The 26,447-nt window shown below is 47.6% G+C and overlaps 1 protein-coding gene across 1 annotated transcript in view; it reads left to right on the top strand.

Annotated features, from left to right (window-relative positions):
* Window positions 1-743: 743 nt before the first annotated feature.
* cacna1hb (calcium channel, voltage-dependent, T type, alpha 1H subunit b) overlaps window positions 744-26,447 on the top strand; it is a 32,010-nt gene continuing 6,306 nt past the window's right edge. Inside the window, exons 1-23 of the mRNA XM_047042294.1 lie at window positions 744-1,097; window positions 1,489-1,709; window positions 10,261-10,372; window positions 10,610-10,743; window positions 13,877-13,974; window positions 14,249-14,408; window positions 14,799-15,123; window positions 15,457-15,549; window positions 15,946-16,462; window positions 16,618-16,937; window positions 17,454-17,605; window positions 17,937-18,122; window positions 18,520-18,637; window positions 18,959-19,114; window positions 19,422-19,509; window positions 19,642-19,841; window positions 20,027-20,299; window positions 20,493-20,593; window positions 21,904-22,027; window positions 22,364-22,432; window positions 22,704-22,888; window positions 24,555-24,681; window positions 25,896-26,081. Of these exons, the coding sequence (XP_046898250.1) occupies window positions 1,513-1,709; window positions 10,261-10,372; window positions 10,610-10,743; window positions 13,877-13,974; window positions 14,249-14,408; window positions 14,799-15,123; window positions 15,457-15,549; window positions 15,946-16,462; window positions 16,618-16,937; window positions 17,454-17,605; window positions 17,937-18,122; window positions 18,520-18,637; window positions 18,959-19,114; window positions 19,422-19,509; window positions 19,642-19,841; window positions 20,027-20,299; window positions 20,493-20,593; window positions 21,904-22,027; window positions 22,364-22,432; window positions 22,704-22,888; window positions 24,555-24,681; window positions 25,896-26,081 (3,921 nt within the window). The 5' untranslated portion in view covers window positions 744-1,097; window positions 1,489-1,512. The remainder of the gene's footprint in view (window positions 1,098-1,488; window positions 1,710-10,260; window positions 10,373-10,609; window positions 10,744-13,876; window positions 13,975-14,248; window positions 14,409-14,798; window positions 15,124-15,456; window positions 15,550-15,945; window positions 16,463-16,617; window positions 16,938-17,453; window positions 17,606-17,936; window positions 18,123-18,519; window positions 18,638-18,958; window positions 19,115-19,421; window positions 19,510-19,641; window positions 19,842-20,026; window positions 20,300-20,492; window positions 20,594-21,903; window positions 22,028-22,363; window positions 22,433-22,703; window positions 22,889-24,554; window positions 24,682-25,895; window positions 26,082-26,447) is intronic.

Raw genomic sequence — 26,447 nt, forward strand, 5'->3', positions numbered from 1 at the left:
ATTGGGTGCATTTACATGTTAATTTTCATTAATGTACACTGTCCCTCTTGATAAAATAAATTGAAATTGAATTGGCCTGGGTGTGCGAGTGTGTATAGACAGAGAGACAGGGTTAGGAAGTGATCACAGCTTCATGAGTGTGAGTAAAACATGCAGAAAGACTGAACTGCAGCCACTGTGATGTGAGGGAGGAGAGGGAGGGAGGATGAGAGAGGGAGAAGGAGGAGGACAGAGGTAGGAGAGAAGAGGGAGGATGAGAGAGGGAGGAGAGAGAGGACAGAGGTAGGAGAGAAGAGGGAGGATGAGAGAGGGAGGAGAGGAGAGAGAGGAGGAGTACAAGATGAACAAAGTCCTGAAAGACCAACAGTGCCCCACCTCCACCCTCTTCACCATACAGAGAAAGGAGTGGAGCTCAATTATAAAACAGCTCCAGCTTTGCCTGGTTGTTTCCTTGGTGTGTGAGTGTGTTTTAGATTGTGTGAGCGCGTGTGTGTATGGGGAGTGTCTGTCTCCTCTTTGCACTAGACGTTAACCGTGTTTGTCAAATCTTCTAAATGTTTGATGAAATCTGCAGTGTACTGGGTTATGATAGCGCCGTGCAGCGCAAGGAGAAGTCATCTTGCTTTGAGACGCCCCCCGCCAACTGCTCGCGTCGCCGAGCTTTCTGACCTCTGTGTGCGGACCGAGAGACCCGCGAGGTTCATGTTTAGTCAAGACGGAGCGAGCTTCGGGAGGAGAGAAAGAAGAGTGCAGTCACGTGCTTCTCTTCCCCCAGTGCGCCTGAACTCTGGTACCTCGCGCTATCAGAGCAAGCCAAGCTGCCGCGGTGAACACACCCGCTCCTGCCCAGTCGGAAGAGGAGCCTGTGTTTGTTTGTGTCTCCGGTAAAGTTGCTTCCCGGTCTGGGTGTGTTCAGCGCGTGACGGGAGTGGAACTGCCTCTTTGCTCCCGCAAACCCAGAAGCAGCAGGAAAACAGGAAGGGGTATCGGGAAAAACGTCTTCACGCATCTGGAATACCGGGACTAGGGGAGTTTGGTCGCATGACCAGGCGGGAGTGAAACTCGCGGATGGACTCTTCTCTCGCACCACCTTTCTGGTAACGTGACTGCAAAGTTTTTTCTCTATTTCTCTTTCCAGTGCGTCTGAGTACAGGTCTCTGCATCCTCTTACTTCTCCTCCGTGTTCAGTCTTACTGGGGGGTTGCGGGTGTTCGAGGAGATATAAGATCATCACTGTAGGGGGTGTAGGGCTCCGTGTAGTTAATGGTTTCAATCATGTCTTGCCCAGAGTTAGATTATGTCCAGTCACAGTCTATTGTATTGTAGAAAAAAGTGAGCGTGCGACTTACTAACATTATTGATTGAGCAGAAACGAAACAACTTCAGCTGTTTCTGTTGGCTTGTGCCACTGTCAAGTCACTCAGCAGGAACTGGAGCCTCAACGTCGTTCGTAAATACTCGTGCACTAAACAACGGTTTCCCTCATAGGTTCTTGCTGCCCGCCTTGCGGTCATGACTGATGGCGAGGAGAGATACTCGCGAGCGAATCCGGTGGGGCTTGAGGAGGGGGAGGGGGCGCGGGTGCCGATCCCGGGAGAGGAGGAGGGCGCCGGAGAGCTCCCGTACCCGACCCTGGCTCCCGTGGTCCTGTTCCGTCTGACCCAGACCTCCCGCCCGCGCTGCTGGTGTCTGCTGGCCGTCTGCCATCCATATCCTTTACCTGGAACCCTAGTGTTAGTGCTAGTGAGTGTTACTGTGTGTGTGAGTGAGTGTGACATAGAGAATCCTTGCAAGACCTCCACAACCCACGCGGTGTTCCACTCCAGAGAGTTTATGGCAATTGGGGAGGCAGAGAGAGAGTTGAGAGTGTGGTACACTTACGGAAGGGAAGAGAAAAACATAGATTGAGAGGAGGGAGAGAGATGTCACAGATGTATGAGCTTCTGTACTTGTCCAGTGATTGGCTGATTAAGCTTCTGTACTTGTCCAGTGATTGGCTGATTAGAAACCCAGGGGCGGGACTTCTCACCTCGTTACCAATATGACATCACAGATCAGCAATGTTGTCCGGATTCTACAGTTCTACTGGAGCACGTATGTTCTAGGAGTTCTACTGTTCTATGATTTATTTTGTTATAACAGTTCCTGTAGCAGTTCTACTGTTCTTGGAGTCCTGCTGTTGTAAGTGTTCCACTGGAGCACTTCTGTTCTAGAAGTTCTAGGAGTTGTGCTGCAGACACAGAGAATTTGAGTGTGAGAGGGACTGACAGACTGATAGAGTGTGTGTGTGTGTGTGTGTGAGACAGACAGATGTATTGTGTATCATTAAGTGGCTCAAGATGGTATTCCCAGAATTCACCTTGTTTTTAGATGTTTACAGAGTGGCTAAACATTGGCTCTAGCAGAAACAGACACGTGTGTGTGTGTTGGGTTCAGGATGTATATCCTGTCAGCATCCTCTGGAAAAATACAAATAAAATGTTTCTCTTATTGGGCGTTTCCATAGTGACGGTGGCTAATGAATCTCCAGGGTTACAGTTGCCTGTCATCTGCATCTCTAACAGGAGCAGTTACCCTGGCAACAAGCGTAATTTCACCTCCTAACCTCTCTCTCTTCTCCTAATCCCCCTCTCCCTCTCTCTTCTCCTCCAAACCCCTCTCTCTCTTCGCCTCCTAACCCCCCCCCCCCCCCTCTCTCTCTCTCTCTCTCTCTCTCTCTCTCTCTCTCTCTCTCTCTCTCTCTCTCTCTCTCTCTCTCTCTCTCTCTCTCTTCGCCTCCTAACCCACCCCCCCCTCTCTCTCTCTCTCTCTCTCTCTCTCTCTCTCTCTCTCTCTCTCTCTCTCTTCTCCTCCTAATCCCACTCCTTCTCCTTCTCCCTCCCTCTGTTCTCCCTCCCTCTGTCTGTACTTGTTAGTACTGTGCATGAGTGAAGCGTGTGAGTCTGTGTAGGCCATTGTCAGCACTCTGTACACTCCATGAAATATAAATACATAATTGCTGAATAAATAAAAACTACATCAAGAAGAAAATAAAACTACAAATGCCAGAGTTCCTGTTGTTCCTGCAGGGCTGTTTCCATGGTCGCATCATGGAACATCAAAGCCTCTCTGCGTCAGCACTAAAGACACACACATACTCTGTCTCTCTCTCTCACACACACACACATACTCTCACACACATACACACACACATACTCTCACACACATACACACACACATACACACACATACACACACACATACTCTCACACACACACACATGCACACACACACACACACGTTGTTAATCAAGGGAATATCCCAGGGAGAAGTTTTTTCAGAGGAATCACCTGGTTGCTAGGCAACAGTGGAGCGCTACCCTGATGGCCTGCTTTTTCTTGTTTGGCAGAGAGAGAGAGAGAGAGTGTGTGTGTGAGTGAGAGAATGTGTTTGCGTGAAGGTTTGTGTCTTGTAGCAGGTGTGTGTGTGCGAGAGACAGTGTCTGTTGGAAGGTGTGTGTGAGAGAGAGTGTCTGTTGGAAGGTGTGTGTGTTCCCTCTGGCTCCTGCAGAGAAGTGTTTGTAGTAGATATTGTAAAGGGAACATTAATGTGAATTTACAGCAACTGTTGGAGAGAGAGGGATAGAGAGAGAAGGATAGATGGAGGGTGTTAGTGATCAAAATTATACAATTCTAACATCATTAATATAAATGTGTGAGATATAAAAGTACTGTTACTGGAGTAGAACTATTGCTACTGGAATACTGTTACTTGAGTACTGTTGCTGGAGTAGAATGATTGTTACTGGCGTACTGTTACTGGAGTAGAACTGTTAGGAGTCAGATGGCTGAGCGGTGAGGGAGTCAGGCTAGTAATCCGAAGGTTGCCGGATCGATTCCCCGCCCCGCCAAATGATGTTGTGTCCTTGGGCAAGGCACTTCACCCTACTTGCCTCGGGGGGAATGTCCCTGTACTTACTGTAAGTCGCTCTGGATAAGAGCGTCTGCTAAATGACTAAATGTAAATGTAAATGTAAGAACTATTGTTACTGGAGTACTATTGCTGAAGTAGAACTACTATTACTGGAGTAGAACTATTCTTACTGGAGTACTATTGCTGGAGTAGAAATCCCCTTACTGGCATAATCTTACTGGAGTAGAACTACTGTTACAGGAGTAGAACTATTGTTACTGGAGTACTGTTACTGGAGAAAAACTACTGTTACTGGAATACTATTACTGGAGTAGAACCATTGGTACTGGAGTACTGTTACTGGAGTAGAACTATTGTTACTGGCCTACTGTTACTGGAGTATGTGAAATAATTTTTAAGCCTATGTACAACGATTGTGTTTTAGGAGAAGTTTACAGTAAGTTCAGAAGCTTGATACAATGCATGTTGATTCAACTCATTTGGTAGAGATGCCACCTGTAGTTTTTATAACACCTAACTAAGAGACGTGAAGTCTAGGAGACGGGAAGTCTGGGTGACCTGGGAGAGTTCTCGTCACCTGGGGGGAAGAGACAGTTGGTAAGACAATGTGGACTCAACTGTATCGTTCTAAGGATTTAACCAATGACAGAAGAGATTTGGTATAGCTGCATGTCTGTAGGATGGACCACTGACTTTTGAGAACTATCGTATCTATAAAATGGTCTGTTGAAGAATGTTCTGGGGGGTTCAGGGCCATCAGCTGGGTAGTGCTGGTGGGCTGGATTCTCCCGGTTCCATTCTAGAATGCTAGATGGAGCTGTATGGAATTGTCTTTGTGTTATTGTCTCATGTTTGAGTGCTGATGATGTTATGTTGGTAACGTTATTATGATCTACGTCAAATAAACAATAACTTTGTACTTCACCCGACTTCAGCTTTAATGATTGATTCTCTCAAAAACTTCCACGACAAGTAGAACTATTAATTATTTGTATTTGTATTTAAAAGGTGCCTTCCTCGGCACTCAAGGACACCGTACAGGGTACAAAATAAATTTAAAAACAGCAAAACAAAGAATACAACAACATTAAAAACAACAGAAGGCAGAGTAACAGACATTAAATAGAATATGCAGTTTTAAATGGATGGGTTTTGAGTTCCAATTTGAAATAGGGGAATGAATCAATATGTCTGAGTTGGGGTGGTAGTGAGTTCCAGAGATGGGGAGCAGAGCGGCTGAATGCTCTACTCCCCATGGTGGTGAGACGGGCAGAGGGGCTGAATGCTCTACTCCCCATGGTGGTGAGACGGGCAGAGGGGCTGAATGCTCTACTCCCCATGGTGGTGAGACGGGCAGAGGGGACAGACAGGTGTATGGAGGAAGAGGATCTGAGAGAGCGGGAGGTAGTGGGACTCTGGAGGAGATCAGACACACATGGGGGGGTGAGGTTGAAGATGGCCTTGAATGTAAACAGGAGGATTTTGAATTGTACACGGAACTGAACCGGGAGTCAGTGGAGCTGTTGCAAGACAGGACTGATGTGGTGGATAGAGGGGGTGCGAGTTATAATGCAGGCAGCTGAATTCTGGACCAGTTATAATGCGGGCAGCTGAATTCTGGACCAGTTGAAGTTTATGGAGGGATTTGTGAGGGGGACCAAAAAGGAGAGAGTTACAGTAATCCAGACGGGAAGTGACGAGACTGTGGACAAGAATGGCGGCAGTGTGGGTGGTAAGGGAGGGGCAGTGTGGGTGGTAAGGGAGGGGCAGTGTGGGTGGTAAGGGAGGGGCAGTGTGGGTGGTAAGGGAGGGGCAGTGTGGGTGGTAAGGGAGGGGCAGTGTGGGTGGTAAGGGAGGGGCAGTGTGGGTGGTAAGGGAGGGGCAGTGTGGGTGGTAAGGGAGGGGCAGTGTGGGTGGTAAGGGAGGGGCAGTGTGGGTGGTAAGGGAGGGGCGGAGACGATTGATGTTTCGGAGATGAAAGTAGGCGGACCGGGTAATGTTATTGATGTGGGGCTGAAAGGATAAAATGCTGTCAATGATGACACCCAGACTCTTAACCTTGGGGGATATTGTTACTGGAGTACCATAACTGGAGTAGAACTATTGTTACTGGAGTAGAACTATTGTTACTGGAGTAGAACTATTGTTACTGGCGTACTGTTACAAGAGTTCAGTCAAGGCAATCACATATTAGAGTTGAATTTATTGTTACATGACAATGACATGTAGAAGATTTCACTTTGGCGGAGTGGATGATCTAAGGGAGGCCCTCCCTGCCTCCTCAATGCAACACATACATAACATATGAGGCAGGGAGCAATAGAGATATAATCCCCCTGATGGATAGAACATACAGACAGCTTGGGGAAGAAGGGGATGGTGGAGGGCGGCAGCAGCACTGATCAAACAACAAATGGGCTGAGTGTGTGCGTATCTGAGCGTCTTTTGGGGGAGTCAGATGGCTGAGCGGTTAGGGTATAGGGCTTTTAATCAGAAGGTTGCCGGTTCGATTCTTGGCTGTGCTATTGACATGGTGTCCTTGGGCAAGACACTTCACCCTACTTGCCTTGGGGGGAATGTCCCTGTGCTTAGTGTAAGTCGCTCTGGATAAAACCGTCTGCTAAATGACAATGTAAATGTGAATGTATTTTAAAGACGCCTTTTGGGACGTGGCCCAATGGATATGCGCTGCTAACATGGGTGTGGTAGTGGGCGGAGGAAGGAAGGTGGAGTAAGACGCCTTACGTCCCCAATAAATGAATGACGCGCATGGCCAGGTTGCCCTGCCAGAACTAGGTGCGCTTACTACTGTTACTGGAGTAGAACTATTGTTACTGGAGTAGAACTATTGTTACTGGAGTACTGTTACTGGAGAAGAACTATTGTTACTGTAGTTGAACTATTGTTACTGGAGTACTGTTACTAGAGAAGAACTGCTGTTACTGGAGTAGAACTATTCTTACTGGCGTACTGTTAATGGAGTACTGTTACTGGAATTGAACTATTGTTACTGGAGTACTGTTACTAGACAAGAACTACTGTTACTGGAGTAGAACTACTGTTAATGGAGTAGAACTATTGTTACTGGAGTACTGTTACTGGAATTGAACTATTGTTACTGGAGTACTGTTACTAGAGAAGAAATAAGCGCAGCTAGTTCTGGCAGGGCAATCGGGCAGCGCGCGTTATCGGGGACGTAAGGCGTCTTACTCCACCTTCCTTACTCCACCCACTACCACACCCATGTAGCAGCGCATATCCATTGGGCCACGTCCGATAAGGCGTCTTTAAAAGACGCGCGGATATGCACGCACTTACCCCGGTCGTTGTATGATCAGTGCTGCTGCCACCCTCCACCGTCCCCTTCTCCCCCATGCTGTCTGTGTATCTATCCAACAGGGGGATTATATCTCTATTGCTCCCTGCCTCATATGTCATGTATGTATGTGTTGCATCGAGGAGGCAGGGAGTGCTTCCCTTAGATCATCCACTCCGCCAAAGTCAAATCTACATGTCCATGTCATGTAACAATAAATGCTCAAATCTAATACGTGATTGTCTTGACTGAACTACTGTTACTGGAGTAGAACTACTGTTAATGGAGTAGAACTATTGTTACTGGAGTACTGTTACTGGAGTACTGTTACTGGAGTAGAACTAGTGTTACTGGAGTACTGTTACTGGAGTAGAACTATTGTTACTGGAGTAGAACTGTTGTTACTGGAGTACAACTGTTGTTACTGGCGTACTGTTCCTGGCGTACTGTTACTGGAGTACTGTTACTGGAGTAGAACTATTGTTACTGGCGTACTGTTACTGGCGTACTGTTACTGGAGTACTGTTACTGGAGTAGAACTATTGTTACTGGAGTACTGTTACTAGAGAATAACTACTGTTACTGGAGTAGAACTACTGTTACTGGAGAAGAACTATTGTTACTGGAGTACTGTTGCTGGAGAATAACTACTGTTACTGGAGTAGAACTACTGTTACTGGAGTAGAACTATTGTTACTGGAGTACTGTTACTGGAGAAAAACTACTGTTACTGGAGTAGAACTATTGTTACTGATATACTGTTACTGGAGTAAAACAGGGAGTCAGGTGGCTGAACGGTGAGGGAATCGGGCTGGTAATCTGAAAGTCGTCAGTTCGATTCCCGGCCAAGGCAAATGATGTTGTGTCCTTGGGCAAGGCACTTCAGGGGAATGTCCCTGTACTTACTGTAAGTCACTCTGGATAAGAGCGTCTGCTAAAAATGACTAAATGTAAAACTATTGTTACTGGAGTAGAACGATTGTTACTGGCGTACTGTTACTGGAGAATAACCACTGTTTCTGGAGTAGAACTATTGTTACTGGAGTAGAACTATTGTTACTGGAGTACTGTTACTGGAGTACTGTTACTGGAGTAGAACTATTTTTACTGGAGAAGAACTACTGTTTGTGGAGCAGGAAAGATAGGCTACCTTATGACATTACTGTGACACACACAAACACTCACACACACTCAAACAACACACACCACCCACCCACACACACACACACACTTTCATGCAGACACACACTTACACACACCTACACATGCTCATACACACGCATACACAACACAGACCTACATCCCCTTATGCATACCTACACACACACACATACCACACACTTATACACACTTACACACACTTACACACACATACACCACACACACCTACACACCTGTCCGGGTGGTTGTGACCAGGGTGTTTCTGTGTGTCCCAATATGCTAATGAGGTGTCCGTTTGGTAATGACCTGCGCTCATATAAGGTCCTTAGAGGCTACACTTCCTAGTACGGCCACCCAGGGTGAAGGTAGATGACAGATAGAGAGAGATAATCTGATTTGATTAATACTGTCTGGCTGACCTTCATCACTTTTAAGAGGGTGGGGGAAGAGGAGGAGCTGGAGGAGGAGGGGAGGGAGGTACAGAGAAAAATAACCAAAATATCAATCTCCCCAGTGTTATATTTCTGTTTAAAAGATTTACAGTATACATTTATTTGATCATTCAAAGGTACAGAGAGGAAGAGGGAGGATTGTGTCTGGATGTGTAAAGCATGTAAATCTGTTATTTAAACTCTAGTGGTCTGCTAGCTCACCTTAAGCTTTCTGACAAGGAGAAGAGTAGAGAAGACAGAAAGAAAGTGGAGACAGGGAGGGATGGAGGAGAGGAGGAGAGGACAGAGGGTGGGAAGGAGGAGGAGAGAAGGATAAGGAGAGAGGGAGGAGAGGCCAGAGGGTGGGAGGGAGGAGGAGAGAAGGAGCGGTGGAGGAGAGGAGAGAGGGTGGAGAGGACAGAGGGTGGGAGGGAGGAGGAGAGAAGGAGGGATGGAGGAGAGGACAGAGGGTGGGAGGGAGGAGGAGAAAAGGACGGATGGAGGAGAGGACAGAGGGTGGGACGGAGGAGGAGAGAAGGAGGGATGGAGGAGAGGAGAGAGGGAGGAGAGGACAGAGGGTGGGAGGGAGGAGGAGAGAAGGAGGGATGGAGGAGAGAGGGAGGGATAAAGGAGAGGAGAGAGAAAGCAAGAGAGAATGAGGGATGGAGTGTCACAGACAGACGTATGAACAGAAGTGAGTAGAGGATGTTTCCTGTGCGTTTCTGTGGTGGTGGTGAGTGATGAGGCAACCATGGTAACATCCCCTCTCATCCATCACACACACCTGGCCTTGACCTCTCCTAGAATGCTGTGGGGCAGACGTCCCCATGTTCCATCAGCATGTGTGTGTGTGTTGAACATTGTTAGCTTTTTGCTGTTGTATTGAGGGTAGTAGGGAGTGTTTGAGGTCCAGACAGGATGCAGTGTAGTATGGTGGGTAGGATGGAACGCTTGAGTCTGTTCCCACGGTGAGAGACGAGTGTTCCCATGACAACCTCTTCTACAGGAAGAAATTGGATTACTCTCTGTTTGGTCTGTTACACACACACACACACTATCTCTCTGTAGGGTGATTAGGGATTGAACTCATTAAATGGTCTGCCCCCTGAGAGTGTGTGTCCGGGTAGGACACCTCTACCCTAACCCTACTGTGTCCTGTGTGTGTGTGTTTGCATCCATGAGTGTGTGTGCATCTATGACTGTGTGGGCGTGTGTGTGCATCTATGCGTGTGTGTGTGTTTGGTCATAGCTCTGTTCTCTGTCCTTGGCTTCTGAATAGAGCTTTGGATACAGACTACTGAATATCACTTCTCTCTGTGTGTGTGTGTGAAGAGATAGTGTATGTGTGTGAAGAGATAGTGTGTGTGTGTTTGTGTGTATAACTATACCTTGTGTGTGTTGAGGCTGATGTTGCTGATCCTTGACCTGACTCCTGACCACCTGGTTTGAGCGAGTGAGCATGCTGGTCATCCTGCTGAACTGTGTGACTCTGGGGATGTTCCAGCCCTGCGACGACACACACTGCCTCTCCACCCGCTGCACTCTGCTCCAGGTACACACACACACACACACTGCACTCTGCTCCAGGTACACACACACACACACTGCACTCTGCTCCAGGTACACACACACACACAGTGGACTCTGCTCCAAGTACACGCACACACACAATATCTGACCACACAACCTTTCACTTCACATCTACAAGTGTGTTTTATCTAACATTTTCCAACCATAGGTTACCTCAGCATGTGTGTGCGTGTGTGTGGTGTTTGTGGCTGTGTCCCAGGCACTGGACGATGGTATCTTTATGTTCTTCGCGGTGGAGATGGTTGTCAAGATGCTGGCTCTGGGGGTGATGGGGCAGAAGGGTTACCTTGGCGACACATGGAACCGGCTGGACTTCTTCATCGTCATGGTGGGGTCAGTGTCTTACACACACACACACACACACACACACACACACACACACACACACACACACACACACACACACACACACACACACAAACACACACACACACACACATACACATACACCCACACTCACACACACACCCTACACACACAAACACTCACACAACCTACACACACACTTACACACACATATACACACACGAACCATACACACACACTCAGGCGTGTGTGTAAAGGTTGACCACATGTTTAATGCCAGCTGAATGTCAGGGTGTGTGACGGAATGTCAAGCACACTGTCGTCTCCTAGGAGACCAGAGATGCCAAAAGACTGTTGTCTCCTAGGAGACCAGAGGACTGGTGATGTCACAGAAGGGTTGTGGGGTCCATGCTACAACTTCGACCAAACGATCGAAATAGACAGCTTCAGACATGTATACACTCTGGATAAGAGCGTCTGCTAAATGACTAAAAACTGACTACATGTATTTATGTATGTATGTGTGTTTGAATGCATGTATGTATGTGTGTATGTATGCATGTATGTGTTTATGCATGTACATGTGTATGCATGTATGTGTGTTTGAATCCATGTGTGTATGTATGTATGTATTTTTACTAATCTTGTCAAGCATGACAAATTACATTAAATCATGGAAATTAAACAACATAATAACAATGGCTGTGGATTGAAAGATATGTAATATATACTGTATATCATATAATATAAAACTAGATAGGGTACCATTTCTGGGGAAATTGTAGGGTTTGCTTGCTTGCGTCGGTGCAGGTGGGTCCATCCCCTTAAGTTTTTCTGTTATAGTGACATTTTTTAAGCATTTAGCCTAATCATATTGCATAGTTCATTAAGAACCCCCTTTGAAAAAAGCTACTGTAACAACGTCGTCACCGGCAGTATTTCAGATGGAATCGCAATTCAAACAGTACCATCTGCTAACTGAAAGTATGCCCCCAAAAACGTAAAAGCTTGACATTTATTTACTGTAGGTGGAAATGGCTAATTCAAAAGAAGTTTGCTACGAGCAAACTAGCTGCTGTTGCTAACCAAACTTCACTGAGTGGATAGTTTGAATGCGCCGGAAATGAGAAACGTTTCTTTTGACAACATTTTGTCTGTGGCATTGAAGACAGCGACGCACCACACAAGCTTGAGTTTAAATACATTATTTAATGTGACATTACTTACTGGACATGCAAGTCTTGATTTGCTTACATGTACATGTACGATGCTGCTAGTACTGTAGTACACCACGGCACGTTACGATACTTGTCGTGAAACAGCACATCTATGTACCAGAGCTATAGAAAAATATTTTTCTATGGCTCTGCTATGTACGTTGTATCCATGCGTCGTTGCTAACGTGTGCTGACGTTGTTACTTTGGCACTGTCAGGCCAAATAGTGTCCTAGGGCCAAATAGGGTCCTACCTGACGCCACAATGCCGTTCCGAAGCAAGGACGCGTCCGTCGCTATGCCAACCTTAAATTCCTGAGATATTTACGCGTGCTAGCAGGAAACTGTCATGGTTGCTATACTGGTTACTAGGTAGGAAGTTTTGTATTTAGGCTTATTTAAACCAGTTTATTCTACTCTACTATTTAAAGTTTTCACTCGTTCGACATTCCTGAGACAGCAACGCGCGCAGGTAGAATACTATACGTGTTGTCTTCCCGGTCTGTTAAAATTGATGCTAAATAAGTTAATTCTTTTGACGAAAACAATTAGCCAGCTAGCACTAGCTATCAAACGAGTGAAAACTTTAAATAGTAGAGTAGAATAAACTGGTTTACATAAGCCTAAATACAAAACTTCCTACCTAGTAAGCAGTATAGCAACCATGACAGTTTCCTGCTAGCACGCGTAAATATCCCAGGAATTTAAGGTCGGCATAGCAACGGACGCGTCCTTGCTTCGGAACGGCATTGTGACGTCAGGTAGGACACTATTTGGCCCTAGGACACTATTTGGCCTGACAGCACCACTGACTGAGTACCCTTTGCTGACACAAGGCATTTTTTGCCACAAAAACTCAAGTTCAGCCTAAACCGTGCAACGGAACGTAAATAAAAATACAAGCAGCTCAATCGCTACCATGACGAAACTTTTGACACCGATGTTGTCTATGTAGTCCAAATATTGATGGATCCTTAGGGGTGGGAAAATAAACAATAACAATTATAATAAATATATATGTGAGAGAACAATAGTTGTGCTCGCCGAAGGCGTGAGCACACCCAACTATGAGATGTAAGCAGCTAGGATGACGTATGATGGGTTAGGGTTAGTAGATGGTGTGATGATGTCATGCTGGGTTAGGGTTAGTAGATGGTGTGATGATGTCATGCTGGGTTATTATTATAACCCTTATTTAACCAGGACAGACCCATTGAGATTAAGAATCTATTTTTTGAGGAAGACCTGGCCAAGATAGCCAGCAGCATACATACAAATATAGTTACAAAAATACAAAAGGACACTAAATATAGGAGTTAGTGTCATAGCCAGGTACACTAAAAACATTTACATTTTAAGGAATCTGTCTCTAGCTCTTTCATTTTTAATTTAAAAGCATTAAGCGAGATTAATTCCTTTAGTTTCAAGACATTTTGCAACGTATTCCATGCCGAGGGTGCGGAGTACAGAAAAGCCCTCTTTCCAATTTCCGTACGGGCATAAGGTACAGATAGCATGACGCAGTCCTGCGAACGCAGAGAGTATTTTCCGTCACTCTTCTGCTTTATAAAGACACACAAGTAGTATGGGAGCAGACCAAGGATGGCCTTGTATATAAAGGCATACCAATGACAGAGCCTACGGGTGGTCAGAGAAGGCCATCCTACCTGAGAGTAGAACTCACAGTGGTGAGTCAGAGCTTTGCAGTTTGTAATGAACCTCAAGGAAGGTATGCTGTGTCAACCTTATCAAATCAAATCAAATGTATTTGTATAGCCCTTTTTACACGCAAGCATGTCACAGAGGGCTTCACATACGCCCATAGAACTGCCCCTCAACCAACCTAAACCCTCAAGGAAGACACTGAGCAGAGGAGTGCATATACAACTTAGGGTTAGGGTTAGTAGATGGTGTGATGATGTCATGCTGGTTTTCCCGCCTTCAGGATGCTGGAGTATTCTCTTGATGGACACAACGTCAGCCTATCAGCTATCAGGACCGTCCGGGTGCTCCGCCCACTACGAGCCATCAACAGAGTTCCCAGTGAGCACTTCTACCTACTCTCTCTCACACACACATCCTTTCTCTTCCCTTTTATAACATATATTTGGTCACATATGTATATATGTGTGTGTCTCTGTGTGTGTGGTGTGTGTGTGTATGGTGTGTCTCTGTGTGTGTGGTGTGTGTGTATGGTGTGTCTCTGTGTGTGGGGTGTGTGTGTATGGTGTGTCTCTGTGTGTGGGGTGTGTGTGTATGGTGTGTCTCTGTGTGTGTGGTGTGTGTGTATGGTGTGTCTCTGTGTGTGTGTCTCCAGGCATGCGTATCCTGGTGACCCTGTTGCTGGACACTCTGCCCATGCTGGGGAACGTGCTGCTGCTCTGCTTCTTCATTTTTTTCATCTTCGGCATCGTGGGCGTGCAGCTGTGGGCGGGGCTTCTGAGGAACCGCTGTTTCATGGGGGAGGACATCCGTGTGTGAGTAACCAATCAGGTGCAGGTCTGAGAGTTCCAGCCACCCATTCAGGTGAAAGCCTGGGATGTGTATACATGTGTGGGAGTCAGGTGGCTGAGTGGTTAGGGAATCGGGCTAGTAATCAGAAGGTGCCGGTTCGATTCCTGGCCGGGCCAAATGACGTTGTGTCCTTGGGCAAGGCACTTCACCCTACTTGCCTCGGGGGGAATGTCCCTATACTTACTGTAAGTCGCTCTGTGTGTGTGTGTCAAGCTGCTAATCTTCCTGTCACTAGTATTCACTCATCACCTCCATCATGTCAGATTCTATCACTTCTGACACGTGCACACGCTTGTGCGCTTTCTCACACACACACACACACTGCGTCACCATTCCATGTCTGTGTCCTCCAGGATGTATAATCTGTCCTTCCTGAACTCATACTACCGTCCAGAGGAGTCGGAAGACCTCCCCTTCATCTGCTCCACCAATCGGGAGAACGGAATGCTTCGCTGTACCGACGTTCCTCGCCGCCGTGTGGACGGGGCCTCCTGCTGGCTGCCTGGTGACTCCACCTTCCTTAGGGAGGAAGGGGAGGGTTCTGGGCTGGCAGAGCCAATAGGAGGCTGTGTAAACTGGTTCCAGTTCTATAACGTGTGTCGCCCTGGAAACCTGAATCCTCACAAAGGAGCCATCAACTTTGACAACATTGGATACGCTTGGATCGCCATCTTTCAGGTGTGTGTGTTTTAGGGATCCCCTTGACAGGTGTGTGTATGTATTTGATATGTGTAGTCCTGACAGGTGTGTGTATGTATTTGATATGTGTAGTCCTGACAGGTGTGTGTATGTATTTGATATGTGTAGTCCTGACAGGTGTGTGTATGTATTTGATATGTGTAGTCCTGACAGGTGTGTGTATGTATTTGATATGTGTAGTCCTGACAGGTGTGTGTGTGTATTTGATATGTGTAGTCCTGACAGGTGTGTGTATGTATTTGATATGTGTAGTCCTGACAGGTGTGTGTATGTATTTGATATGTGTAGTCCTGACAGGTGTGTGTGTTCCAGGTTATCACTCTGGAGGGCTGGGTGGACATCATGTATTATGTGATGGACGCTCACTCCTTCTACAACTTCATCTACTTCATCTTTCTGATCATCGTAAGTACCAGAGTACTACACAAATACTACTCAAATACTTCACAAATACTTCATGAGTACTGTACCGATTGTATGAGTTAACGGGAGGTGTGAGTAGTATTTGACTTCCTGTATCTCAGATGTGTGTATGACAGGTACTTCCTGTATCTCAGATGTGTGTATGACAGGTACTTCCTGTATCTCAGATGTGTGTATGACAGGTACTTCCTGTATCTCAGATTTGTGTATGACAGGTACTTCCTGTATCTCAGATGTGTGTGTGTGTATGACAGGTACTTCCTGTATCTCAGATGTGTGTGTATGACAGGTACTTCCTGTATCTCAGATGTGTGTATGACAGGTACTTCCTGTATCTCAGATGTGTGTATGTATGACAGGTACTTCCTGTATCACCAGGTAGGCTCCTTCTTCATGATCAACCTGTGCCTGGTTGTCATAGCGACCCAGTTCTCAGAGACGAAGCAGCGAGAGAGTGCGCTGATGCGTTCGGAGCGCAGCGCTCGGAGGTACCGCTCTGACGCGTCCACGCTGGCCAGCGAGCGGGAGCCAGGGTCCTGCTACGAGGAGACGCTCCGCTACCTGGCTCACCTGCTGCGCCGCACCTTGCGCCACCTGGCCCGCCTGCTCACACTTGTCCCCTGCGGCTGTCATGGAAACACACTCACCAGTTCAGAGCCTTCCAAAAGGGGTGGGGCCGGAGAGGTGAACGGCCACGCCCACCGGCACTCAGGGCACGCCCCTCCGATGGATGTCTTCCACCTTCATCATCATCATCTGGGTGGGGCCAGCCACACAGGGCGGGGCCTCAACTACCCAGGAATCTTCCCTTCCAGTGTCTACAGTCACATGACCAGCAGGGGGCGTGGCCAGAGGCAGGACAACGACAGACTGCCTCAGCTGGTGCTGGAGCATGGTGAGCTCTGGTGTGTGTGTGTTAGTGTGTGTGTTCTGGTAATCCTATCTTTGTGGGGACATCAGTCTGTTTACACAGACACCTCATGGGGAGTGTGTGTATGTGTGTGTGTTAGTGTGTGTGTGTGTACGCTAACCTCCCCAGGTGTCTTCCAGGTGTGTGTGTGGGTAACCTGGCGTTGCCAGGGGAGAAGCCAGGACAGCTGTTACCATGTCCCTACTGCCTCCATGACAACCAGCATAGCAACAGCGACAATGCCGACTCGGAGCCGGGAGACGGAGCTCCTGAACCAATCAGCAGCCGCGGGTGTGCTGACGGACAGGACTCTGGGCCAGTGGCGGGCCGTGGTGTGTGTGTGTGGGCGGAGCTGCAGGACTCTCTACAGGTTGTGGTCAACAGCAGATACTTCAACAGAGGCATCATGTTCTCCATCCTCATCAACACTCTGAGCATGGGCATAGAGCACCACCAGCAGGTAGGGTGGGTGACTGGGTCTGGTGTGTGGTGTGTGTGTGTGAGCTGTCTGAGTGTATATGTGTGTGTCTGGTGTGTGTGTGTGTGGTGTGTGGTGTGTGTGTGAGCTGTCCTAGTGTATATGTGTGTGTCTGGTGTGTGTGTGGTGTGTGGTGTCTGGTGTGTGTGTGGTGTGTGGTGTATGGTGTGTGTGTGAGCTGTCCTAGTGTATATGTGTGTGTGTGGTGTCTGGTGTGTGTGTGTGGTGTGTGCGTGTAGTGGGTCTTATTTAAAGGGTGTTATTCATGTGATTAATTTTCCAATCAACACTTGCAGTCAGGTGTCTTGCACACTGTGTGTGAGCTGTTTGAAGGGGCTTGTGTGTGTATGCTGAAAGAGTGTCCTTGTGAGTGAGTGTACGTGTTTGTGTCCATGTGTGTATGAGACAGAGTGTGTGTAATTAGCCAGAGGAGCTGAGGTCCTGGAGGTCAGTAACATGGTGTTCACCAGGGTTGTGTGTGTGTGTGTGTGTGTGCAGCCTGAGGAGCTAACCTTAATCCTGGAGGTCAGTAACATGGTGTTCACCAGCGTGTTCTCCCTGGAGATGCTGCTGAAGCTGCTGGCTCTAGGACCATGCGGCTACCTCACCAACCCCTACAACACCTTTGACAGTGTGGTGGTCATCATCAGGTACCTTAGGCATTACCTTCATGACCGGATGGCTAGTGTGTGTATATCCTAACTGTGGCTAGTGTGATGGCTAGTGTGTGTATATCCTAACTGTGGCTAGTGTGATGGCTAGTGTGTGTATATCCTAACTGTGGCTAGTGTGATGGCTAGTTTGTGTATATCCTAACTGTGGCTAGTGTGATGGCTAGTGTGTGTATATCCTAACTGTGGCTAGTGTGATGGCTAGTTTGTGTATATCCTAACTGTGGCTAATGTGATGGCTAGCGTGTGTCTATCCTAACTGTGGCTAGTGTGATGGCTAGTGTGTGTACTGACTGTGTGTGTGTTGCAGTGTGTGTGAGATCGCTGGCCAGGCAGACGGTGGGCTCTCAGTGCTGCGGACGTTCCGTCTCCTGCGGGTGTTGAAGCTGGTCAGGTTCCTGCCCGCTCTGAGGAGGCAGCTGCTGGTGCTGGTCAGGACCATGGACAATGTAGCCACCTTCTGCATGCTGCTCATGCTCTTCATCTTCACCTTCAGGTACACACACACACGCACACACACACACACACACATCCTCCAGGTATACACACACACACATCCTCCAGGTACAGACACATACACATCCTCCAGGTACAGACACACACACACATCCTTCAGGTATACACACACACACACATGCTCCAGGTACACACACACACATCCTCCAGGTACAGACACACACACATCCTCAAGGTACACACACACCCACACATCCTCCAGGTACACACAAGCACACACATCCTTCAGGTACACACACACATCCTCCAGGTACACACACACACACACACATCCTCCAGGTACACGCACACACACCACACCTGGTTAATCTGGCTAAGAAGTAGGAAGTTCATTTGGTTGGCTGTCGCTGTGGCCCTCACGTGTGTGTGTGATCCAGCATCCTGGGGATGCACCTGTTTGGCTGTAAGTTCGGCCTTCAGCAGGACTCAGGAGACACGCTGCCAGACAGGAAGAACTTCGACTCTCTGCTCTGGGCCATCGTCACTGTGTTCCAGGTACACTCTCTCTCACACACACACTCTCTCTCTCACACACACACACACTCACACACTCGTTGATGGTGATAATGGTGATGGTGATGGTGATGATGATGATGGTGATGGTGATGATGGTGAGGATGATGCTGATGGTGATGATGATGATGATGCTGATGATGCTGATGGTGATGATGGTGATGGTGATGATGGTGAGGATGATGCTGATGATGGTGATGATGGTGATGGTGATGGTGATGATGCTGATGGTGATGATGATGCTGATGATGGTGATGATGCTGATGGTGATGATGATGATGGTGATGGTGATGTGCCCTGCAGATCCTGACTCAGGAGGACTGGAATGTGGTGTTATATAACGGCATGGCCTCCACCTCTCCCCTGGCTGCTCTCTACTTCGTAGCTCTCATGACCTTCGGGAACTACGTCCTCTTCAACCTGCTGGTGGCCATCCTGGTGGAGGGCTTCCAGGCTGAGGTGAGGAGGGCTACCTGGAGGTGAGGAGGGCTACCAGGAGGTGAGGAGGGCTACCAGGAGGTGAGGATGGCTACTAGGAGCCCTCTCCTCTCTGTAGATCTCTCTTCCTCCTCTGTAGATCTGTGAGTGATGAGGGTGTGTGTTGCAGGGAGACGAGGAAGGTGGTGGTGATGATAATGAAGGTGGTGGTGATGATGATGAAGGTGGTGGTGATGATGATGAAGGTGGTGGTGATGATGATGAAGGTGGTGGTGATGATGATGAAGGTGGTGGTGATGATGATGAAGGTGGTGGTGACATGTTGTAGGGAGATGCCAGCAGGACTGAATCAGATGAAGATAAACAGTCTCTGAGCTACGAGGAGGAGGAGAAGATGAGGGAGCTGCATGAAGCAGGTATACACAAACATTTAGATATCACACACACAATTATACACACAGACACTTATACACACACACTTATACACACCCACATATATAACACATTGTATGTACACATTGTATATAAGCGTGTGTGTGTGTGTTCAGAGCTCAAGCTCCAGATGATGATGCTGGCCCCTAATGGCCTCCTCAACCCCCGCACCTCCATGCCCCGCCCCCTGACCCCGTCGCCACGGCCTCCGCCACTTATTATGCACACTGCTGCCACGCCCACCACCAATCACAGCCAATCACGACGTGCCAGCATCATCTCTGCAGAGATGAATGGTTTAGAGCCAAGATCTCCGGTAAGTCAACACACACGCATACACACAAACATCCACACACACAAATGTGTGTATCTATTGAATATATGTGTGAATGTATGTGTGTATGTATTGTGTACGTACTGTTTATGTGTATATAAACATTTATTTAAAAAAAAAAATACAAATATTTATATATATATATATATTGACTTTTGTTGCTTCAGTGGGACAGTCGTCGCTCCAGTTGGTCCAGCCTCCAGAGAAGGAGCCAATCAGGAGAGAGAGAATCTCTGCTGTCAGAGGAGGCGTGGTCTGGGTGGTCCAGTTACAGCACGCGAGAGCCATCTCTCGACCAATCAGAGTATCTGCAGGTGCCCATGCTCCACCCCCCGGACTGCAATGGGACAGCCCATCACCTTGCAGAGTGTTACCACGGCGACTTGCCCCAACCAACACGTTACTATGACGATCAGGAGGAGGAAGAGGAGGTTGAGGAGGTGAGAGTGTTTAGTTTATGGACATGTAAGAAATGTATAGATGTGTTTATTAAGTTTTTCAACTGTGTATGTGTGAATTTGGTTTGTGTGTGTGGTGTGTGTCTGTGTGCATGTGTCTGTGTGTCTTTGTGTTTGTGTGGGTGTGGGGTGTGTGTGTTTGTGTCTGTGTGGGCATGTGGTGTGTGTGTTCCAGAGTGTGTGTACCAAGCTGAAGATGAAGCTGGAGCCATACAAGCCTCAGTGGTGCAGAGACCACGAAGACTGCTCCCTCTATGTGTTCTCTCCTCAGCACAGGTAGACACACACACACACACCATACACACACCCTACACACACCACACACACCACACACACCATACACACACCATACACACACCATACACACACCATACACACACCATACACACACCATACACACACCCTACACACACCACACACACCACACACACCATACACACACCATACACACACCATACACACACCACACACACACCACACACACACCATACACACACCATACACACCATACACACCCTACACACACACACACACACCATACACACACCACACACACCATACACACACCATACACACACCATACACACACCCTACACACCATACACACACCATACACACACCATACACACACCACACACACACCATACACACACCATACACACCATACACACACCATACACACCCTACACACACACACACACACACACCCTACACACACCATACACACACCCTACACACCCTACACACACCATACACACACCATACACACACCCTACACACACCATACACACCATACACACCCTACACACACCATACACACACCATACACACACCCTACACACACCATACACACACCATACACACCCTACACACACCATACACACCATACACACCATACACACACCATACACACACCATACACACCCTACACACACCATACACACACCATACACACACCATACACACACCATACACACACCATACACACACCACACACACCCTACACACACCATACACCCCCTACACACACACCACACACACCCTACACACACACCACACACACCATACACACCCTACACACACACCATACACTCACACCATACACACACCCTACACACACCATACACACCATACACACACCATACACACACACACCATACACACCATACACACACACACCACACACACCATACACACCCTACACACACACCCTACACACACACACCATACACACCCTACACACACACACCATACACACCCTACACACACACACCATACACACCCTACACACACACACCATACACACCCTACACACACACACCATACACACCCTACACACACACACCATACACACCCTACACACACACCACACACACCATACACACCCTACACACACACACCATACACACCCTACACACACACCACACACACCATACACACCCTACACACACACACCATACACACCCTACACACACACACCATACACACCCTACACACACACCACACACACCATACACACCCTACACACACGTGAACACACACATGTACACACCTTTCCATGTCACCCTTCTGTGTGTGTGTGTCAGGTTCCGAGTGTGGTGTCACAGGGTGATCAGTCACAAGATGTTTGATCATGTCACCCTCCTCTTCATCTTCCTCAACTGTATCACAATCGCTCTGGAGAGACCCCACATCCAGCCCCACAGCACGGTAACACACGCACACACTCTGACACACACACATACAGATATACACATATGAACTCTCACACACACACACACACACACTCACATGCACAAACACACATTCTCTCACACATACACACTTACATATTGTCTTTCTCTCTCTCTCACACACACACACACACACGCAGTATCTATAGTAGTGTGTTATGTATATGTCTATGTATATGTGTGTGTCTTTGTGAGTACACGTGCTATATGTGTGTGTATATATATATGTGTGTATATATATATGTGTGTGTATATATATATGTGTGTGTATATGTGTGTGTGTGTGTATATGTATGTGTGTGTATGTGTTTAGGAAAGAGTGTTCCTGAGTGTGTCCAACTGCATCTTCACTGTGATCTTCGTAGCAGAGATGACTGTCAAGGTAAAGACTAAAACATCTCAGATTATTAGGATTAATCTCTTTTTAGATTATCAATGCCATAACTTCATGTCTCCAAAATGCTCATTCTGTTTCACTTTTAAACATCTCTTCTGTTTTATCTCTAAATCTCATTTATATTTTTGGATATTAGAAGATAAATATATCAAATGTTGTGTGTGTATGTTCATGTTATTTGTGTATGAGTGTGTGTATATACGTATGGTGTTTTGGCATGTTTGCGTGTGTGTGTGTGTGTTCATGGTGTGTGTAGGTGGTAGCTCTGGGGTTCTCCCCAGGTGAGGGTGGGTACCTGAGCAGCAGCTGGAATGTTCTGGATGGCGTGCTGGTGCTGGTGTCCCTGCTGGACATCCTGGTTTCCATAGCATCCGCCGGGGGCAACCGCATCCTGGGAATCCTCAGAGTGCTGCGCCTGCTGCGTACCCTGCGCCCCCTCAGGTAGGAAGGAGAGGGGTGGAGCGAGGAGAGGGCTGGAGCGAGGAGAGGGGTGGAGCGAGGAGAGGGGGGGAGCGAGGAGAGGGGGGGAGCGAGGAGAGGGCTGGAGCGAGGAGAGGGCTGGAGCGAGGAGAGGGCTGGAGCGAGGAGAGGGGGGGAGCGAGGAGAGGGCTGGAGCGAGGAGAGGGGGGGAGCGAGGAGAGGGGGGGAGCGAGGAGAGGGGGGGAGCGAGGAGAGGGCTGGAGCGAGGAGAGGGCTGGAGCGAGGAGAGGGCTGGAGCGAGGAGAGGGGGGGAGCGAGGAGAGGGCTGGAGCGAGGAGAGGGGGGGAGCGAGGAGAGGGGGGGAGCGAGGAGAGGGGGGGAGCGAGGAGAGGGCTGGAGCGAGGAGAGGGCTGGAGCGAGGAGAGGGGTGGAGCGAGGAGAGGGGGGGAGCGAGGAGAGGGGGGGAGCGAGGAGAGGGGTGGAGCGAGGAGAGGGGCGGAGCGAGGAGAGGGCTGGAGCGAGGAGAGGGCTGGAGCGAGGAGAGGGGTGGAGCGAGGAGAGGGGGGGAGCGAGGAGAGGGGGGGAGCGAGGAGAGGGCTGGAGCGAGGAGAGGGGTGGAGCGAGGAGAGGGCTGGAGCGAGGAGAGGGCTGGAGCGAGGAGAGGGGGGGAGCGAGGAGAGGGCTGGAGCGAGGAGAGGGGGGGAGCGAGGAGAGGGGGGGAGCGAGGAGAGGGGTGGAGCAAGGAGAGGGGGGGAGCGAGGAGAGGGGTGGAGCGAGGAGAGGGGGGGAGCAAGGAGAGGGGGGGAGCGAGGAGAGGGGCGGGGATATGTATGTGAGTGTATGTATGTGTTTATACTAGTGCTGTCAGTTTAACGCGTTATTAACGGCGTTAACGCAAACCCAAATTAACTGCGTCAATTTTTTTATCGCGCGATTAACGCTCTTTTTGGCCTAGCAAACTTTGTAGTTTTTTTCACATGCTGTTGCAACAATTACCGACGTTAGAAAGACTACAACACCACACCGGATCTAGCTAGACCGGAAATAAAACAACAGGCACGCCACACACACACTTGTTTGGCTTGCGAGCCGGCTAAAGAGTAGTAGCAGAGCCCGTTTACGGATATTAGACATTCTCTGGTAGTAGGCTAACGTTACGTTTTGAGTGGATGGCGAGCGTGAGACGCCGAAATGGATGCCAATAAGATTCTGAATGGAAAGTTTACTTTTAAAAAGTTGCCAAATGGTTCCATTGACAAGACCAAATTGATCTGTGTGTTTTGTCGTTGTAAACTGAGTTATCATCGCAGCACGTCCAGTCTGAAATACCACTTGATGGCCAAGCACACAGCTGATGCGATTCATGCGAATTCTCCGCCCCCTCGTCAAAGCCAGGCGATTGCAATGTTGTTTTCAATAAAAAAATATTTGCACGAAGCAATCCGAACCACTTTTCCATGTTGATAAGAGCTTTAAAATTGAAAAAAGAATGGGACAAAAAGAAATCAAGGGAGATTTAGAATAGATAAAAATGTGCGATTAATTGATTAATCGCGAGTTAACTATGACATTAATGCGATTAATCGCGATTAAATATTTTAATCGCTTGACAGCACTAGTTTATACATATGTGTGTATGTATGTGTTTATAATGTGTATGTGTTTATACATGTGTGTGTGTTTCCAGGGTGATCAGCAGAGCTCCAGGTCTGAAGCTGGTGGTGGAGACTCTCATCACGTCTCTCAGGCCCATAGGAAACATCGTCCTTATCTGCTGCGCATTCTTCATCGTGTTTGGAATACTGGGGGTGCAGGTAGCACACACATACACAGTTCATACACAGTAAATATACTAACAGTTTGCATTAGCAGTGTAAAGTTACTTCCCATCTACCAGACACATTGTAAAGTAAAATCTTAGCTACCAGACAGTGTAGAGTAACATCTCAGATACCAGACACAGTGTAAAGAAACATCTCAGCTACTAGACAGTGTAAAGTAATATCTCAGCTACCAGACACAGTGTAACGTAAAATCTAAGCTACCAGACAGTGTAAAGTAACATCTTAGCTACCAGACAGTGTAAAGTAACATCTCAGCTACCAGACACAGTGTACAGTAACATCTAAGCTACCAGACACAGTGTAAAGTAACATTTAAGCTACCAGACAGTGTAAAGTAACCACATCTCAGCTACCAGACACAGTGGAAGTTAACATCTCAGCTACCCCAGACAGTGTAAAGTAACATCTCAGCTACCAGACACAGTGTACAGTAACATCTCAGCTACCAGACACAGCGTAAAGTAACATCTAAGCTACCAGACAGTGTAAAGTTACTTCTAAGCTACCAGACACATTGTAAAGTAAAATCTCAGCTACCAGACAGTGTAAAGTAATATCTCAGCTACCAGACACAGTGTAAAGTAAAATATTAGCTACCAGACAGTGTAAAGTAATATCTCAGCTACCAGACACAGTGTAACGTAAAATCTAAGCTACCAGATAGTGTAAAGTAACATCTCAGCTACCAGACAGTGTAAAGTAACATCTCAGCTACCAGACACAGTGTAAAGTACCATCTCAGCTACCAGACACAGTGTAAAGTAACAACTCAGCTACCAGACAATGTAAAGTAACATCTCAGCTACCAGACACAGTGTAAAGTACCATCTCAGCTACCAGACACAGTGTAAAGTAACAACTCAGCTACCAGACAATGTAAAGTAATATCTCAGCTACCAGACACAGTGCACAGTAACATCTAAGCTACCAGACACAGTGTCTGACAGACAGGAAACAGAACACCCTGACCTGGAAAGTTAGTAAATAAACAGTCTAACAAAATACCTTCAGGGACAGTTCACAACAACAGTTTAAATGATACACAACACAGGCCAGGGACGGAATGATAAATCCATCGCACCTAACACAAAATATTACTTTATTCCATTTAGAAGGAAGTAGTGAATCTCTTTGTGTGTATTGCATGTCTGTATGTATGAATGTGTGTGTGTGTGTGTGTGCAGTTGTTTAAAGGGAAGTTCTTCCACTGTGATGGTGTGGACGTGAGGAACATCACCAGCAGGACAGACTGTCTGCATGCAGGGTACCGCTGGGTCAGGCGCAAGTACAACTTTGACAACCTGGGACAGGTACATACACACACACACTTGGTTTCCCGGTTTTCCCATTCCAGAAAGAGAGGTAACAAAACCTTTTGGTAAGTTTCCATGGTAACTTATCCGTGAAACTAACCTGTTCGCTAGCAGGTTGTCAATGCCAAACTCTGCGTTTCTACCTATCCCTAACCCTATCCCTAACCCTAACCCTATCCCTAACCCTAACCCTAACCCTAACCCTATCCCCTCCCACTTTCTGAGCCTAATAGCATTGGCAGACATGGGATATCCTTTCCTGATTCAGCCGAACGATCTCGAACAAAATTTAATTTGCTTAGTGATACGCCAGGAGAGGATTTTAAGACTGCGATTCGATGTGCTTTAATTCCCTGATGAATAGCCTACCTAGGTTAACGTTACCGTTTCCCGTCACAATCTGTAATTTATTTAAGCAACATT

Source organism: Hypomesus transpacificus, chromosome 19, assembly GCF_021917145.1.
Source record: "Hypomesus transpacificus isolate Combined female chromosome 19, fHypTra1, whole genome shotgun sequence".
Lineage (NCBI taxonomy): Eukaryota > Metazoa > Chordata > Actinopteri > Osmeriformes > Osmeridae > Hypomesus > Hypomesus transpacificus.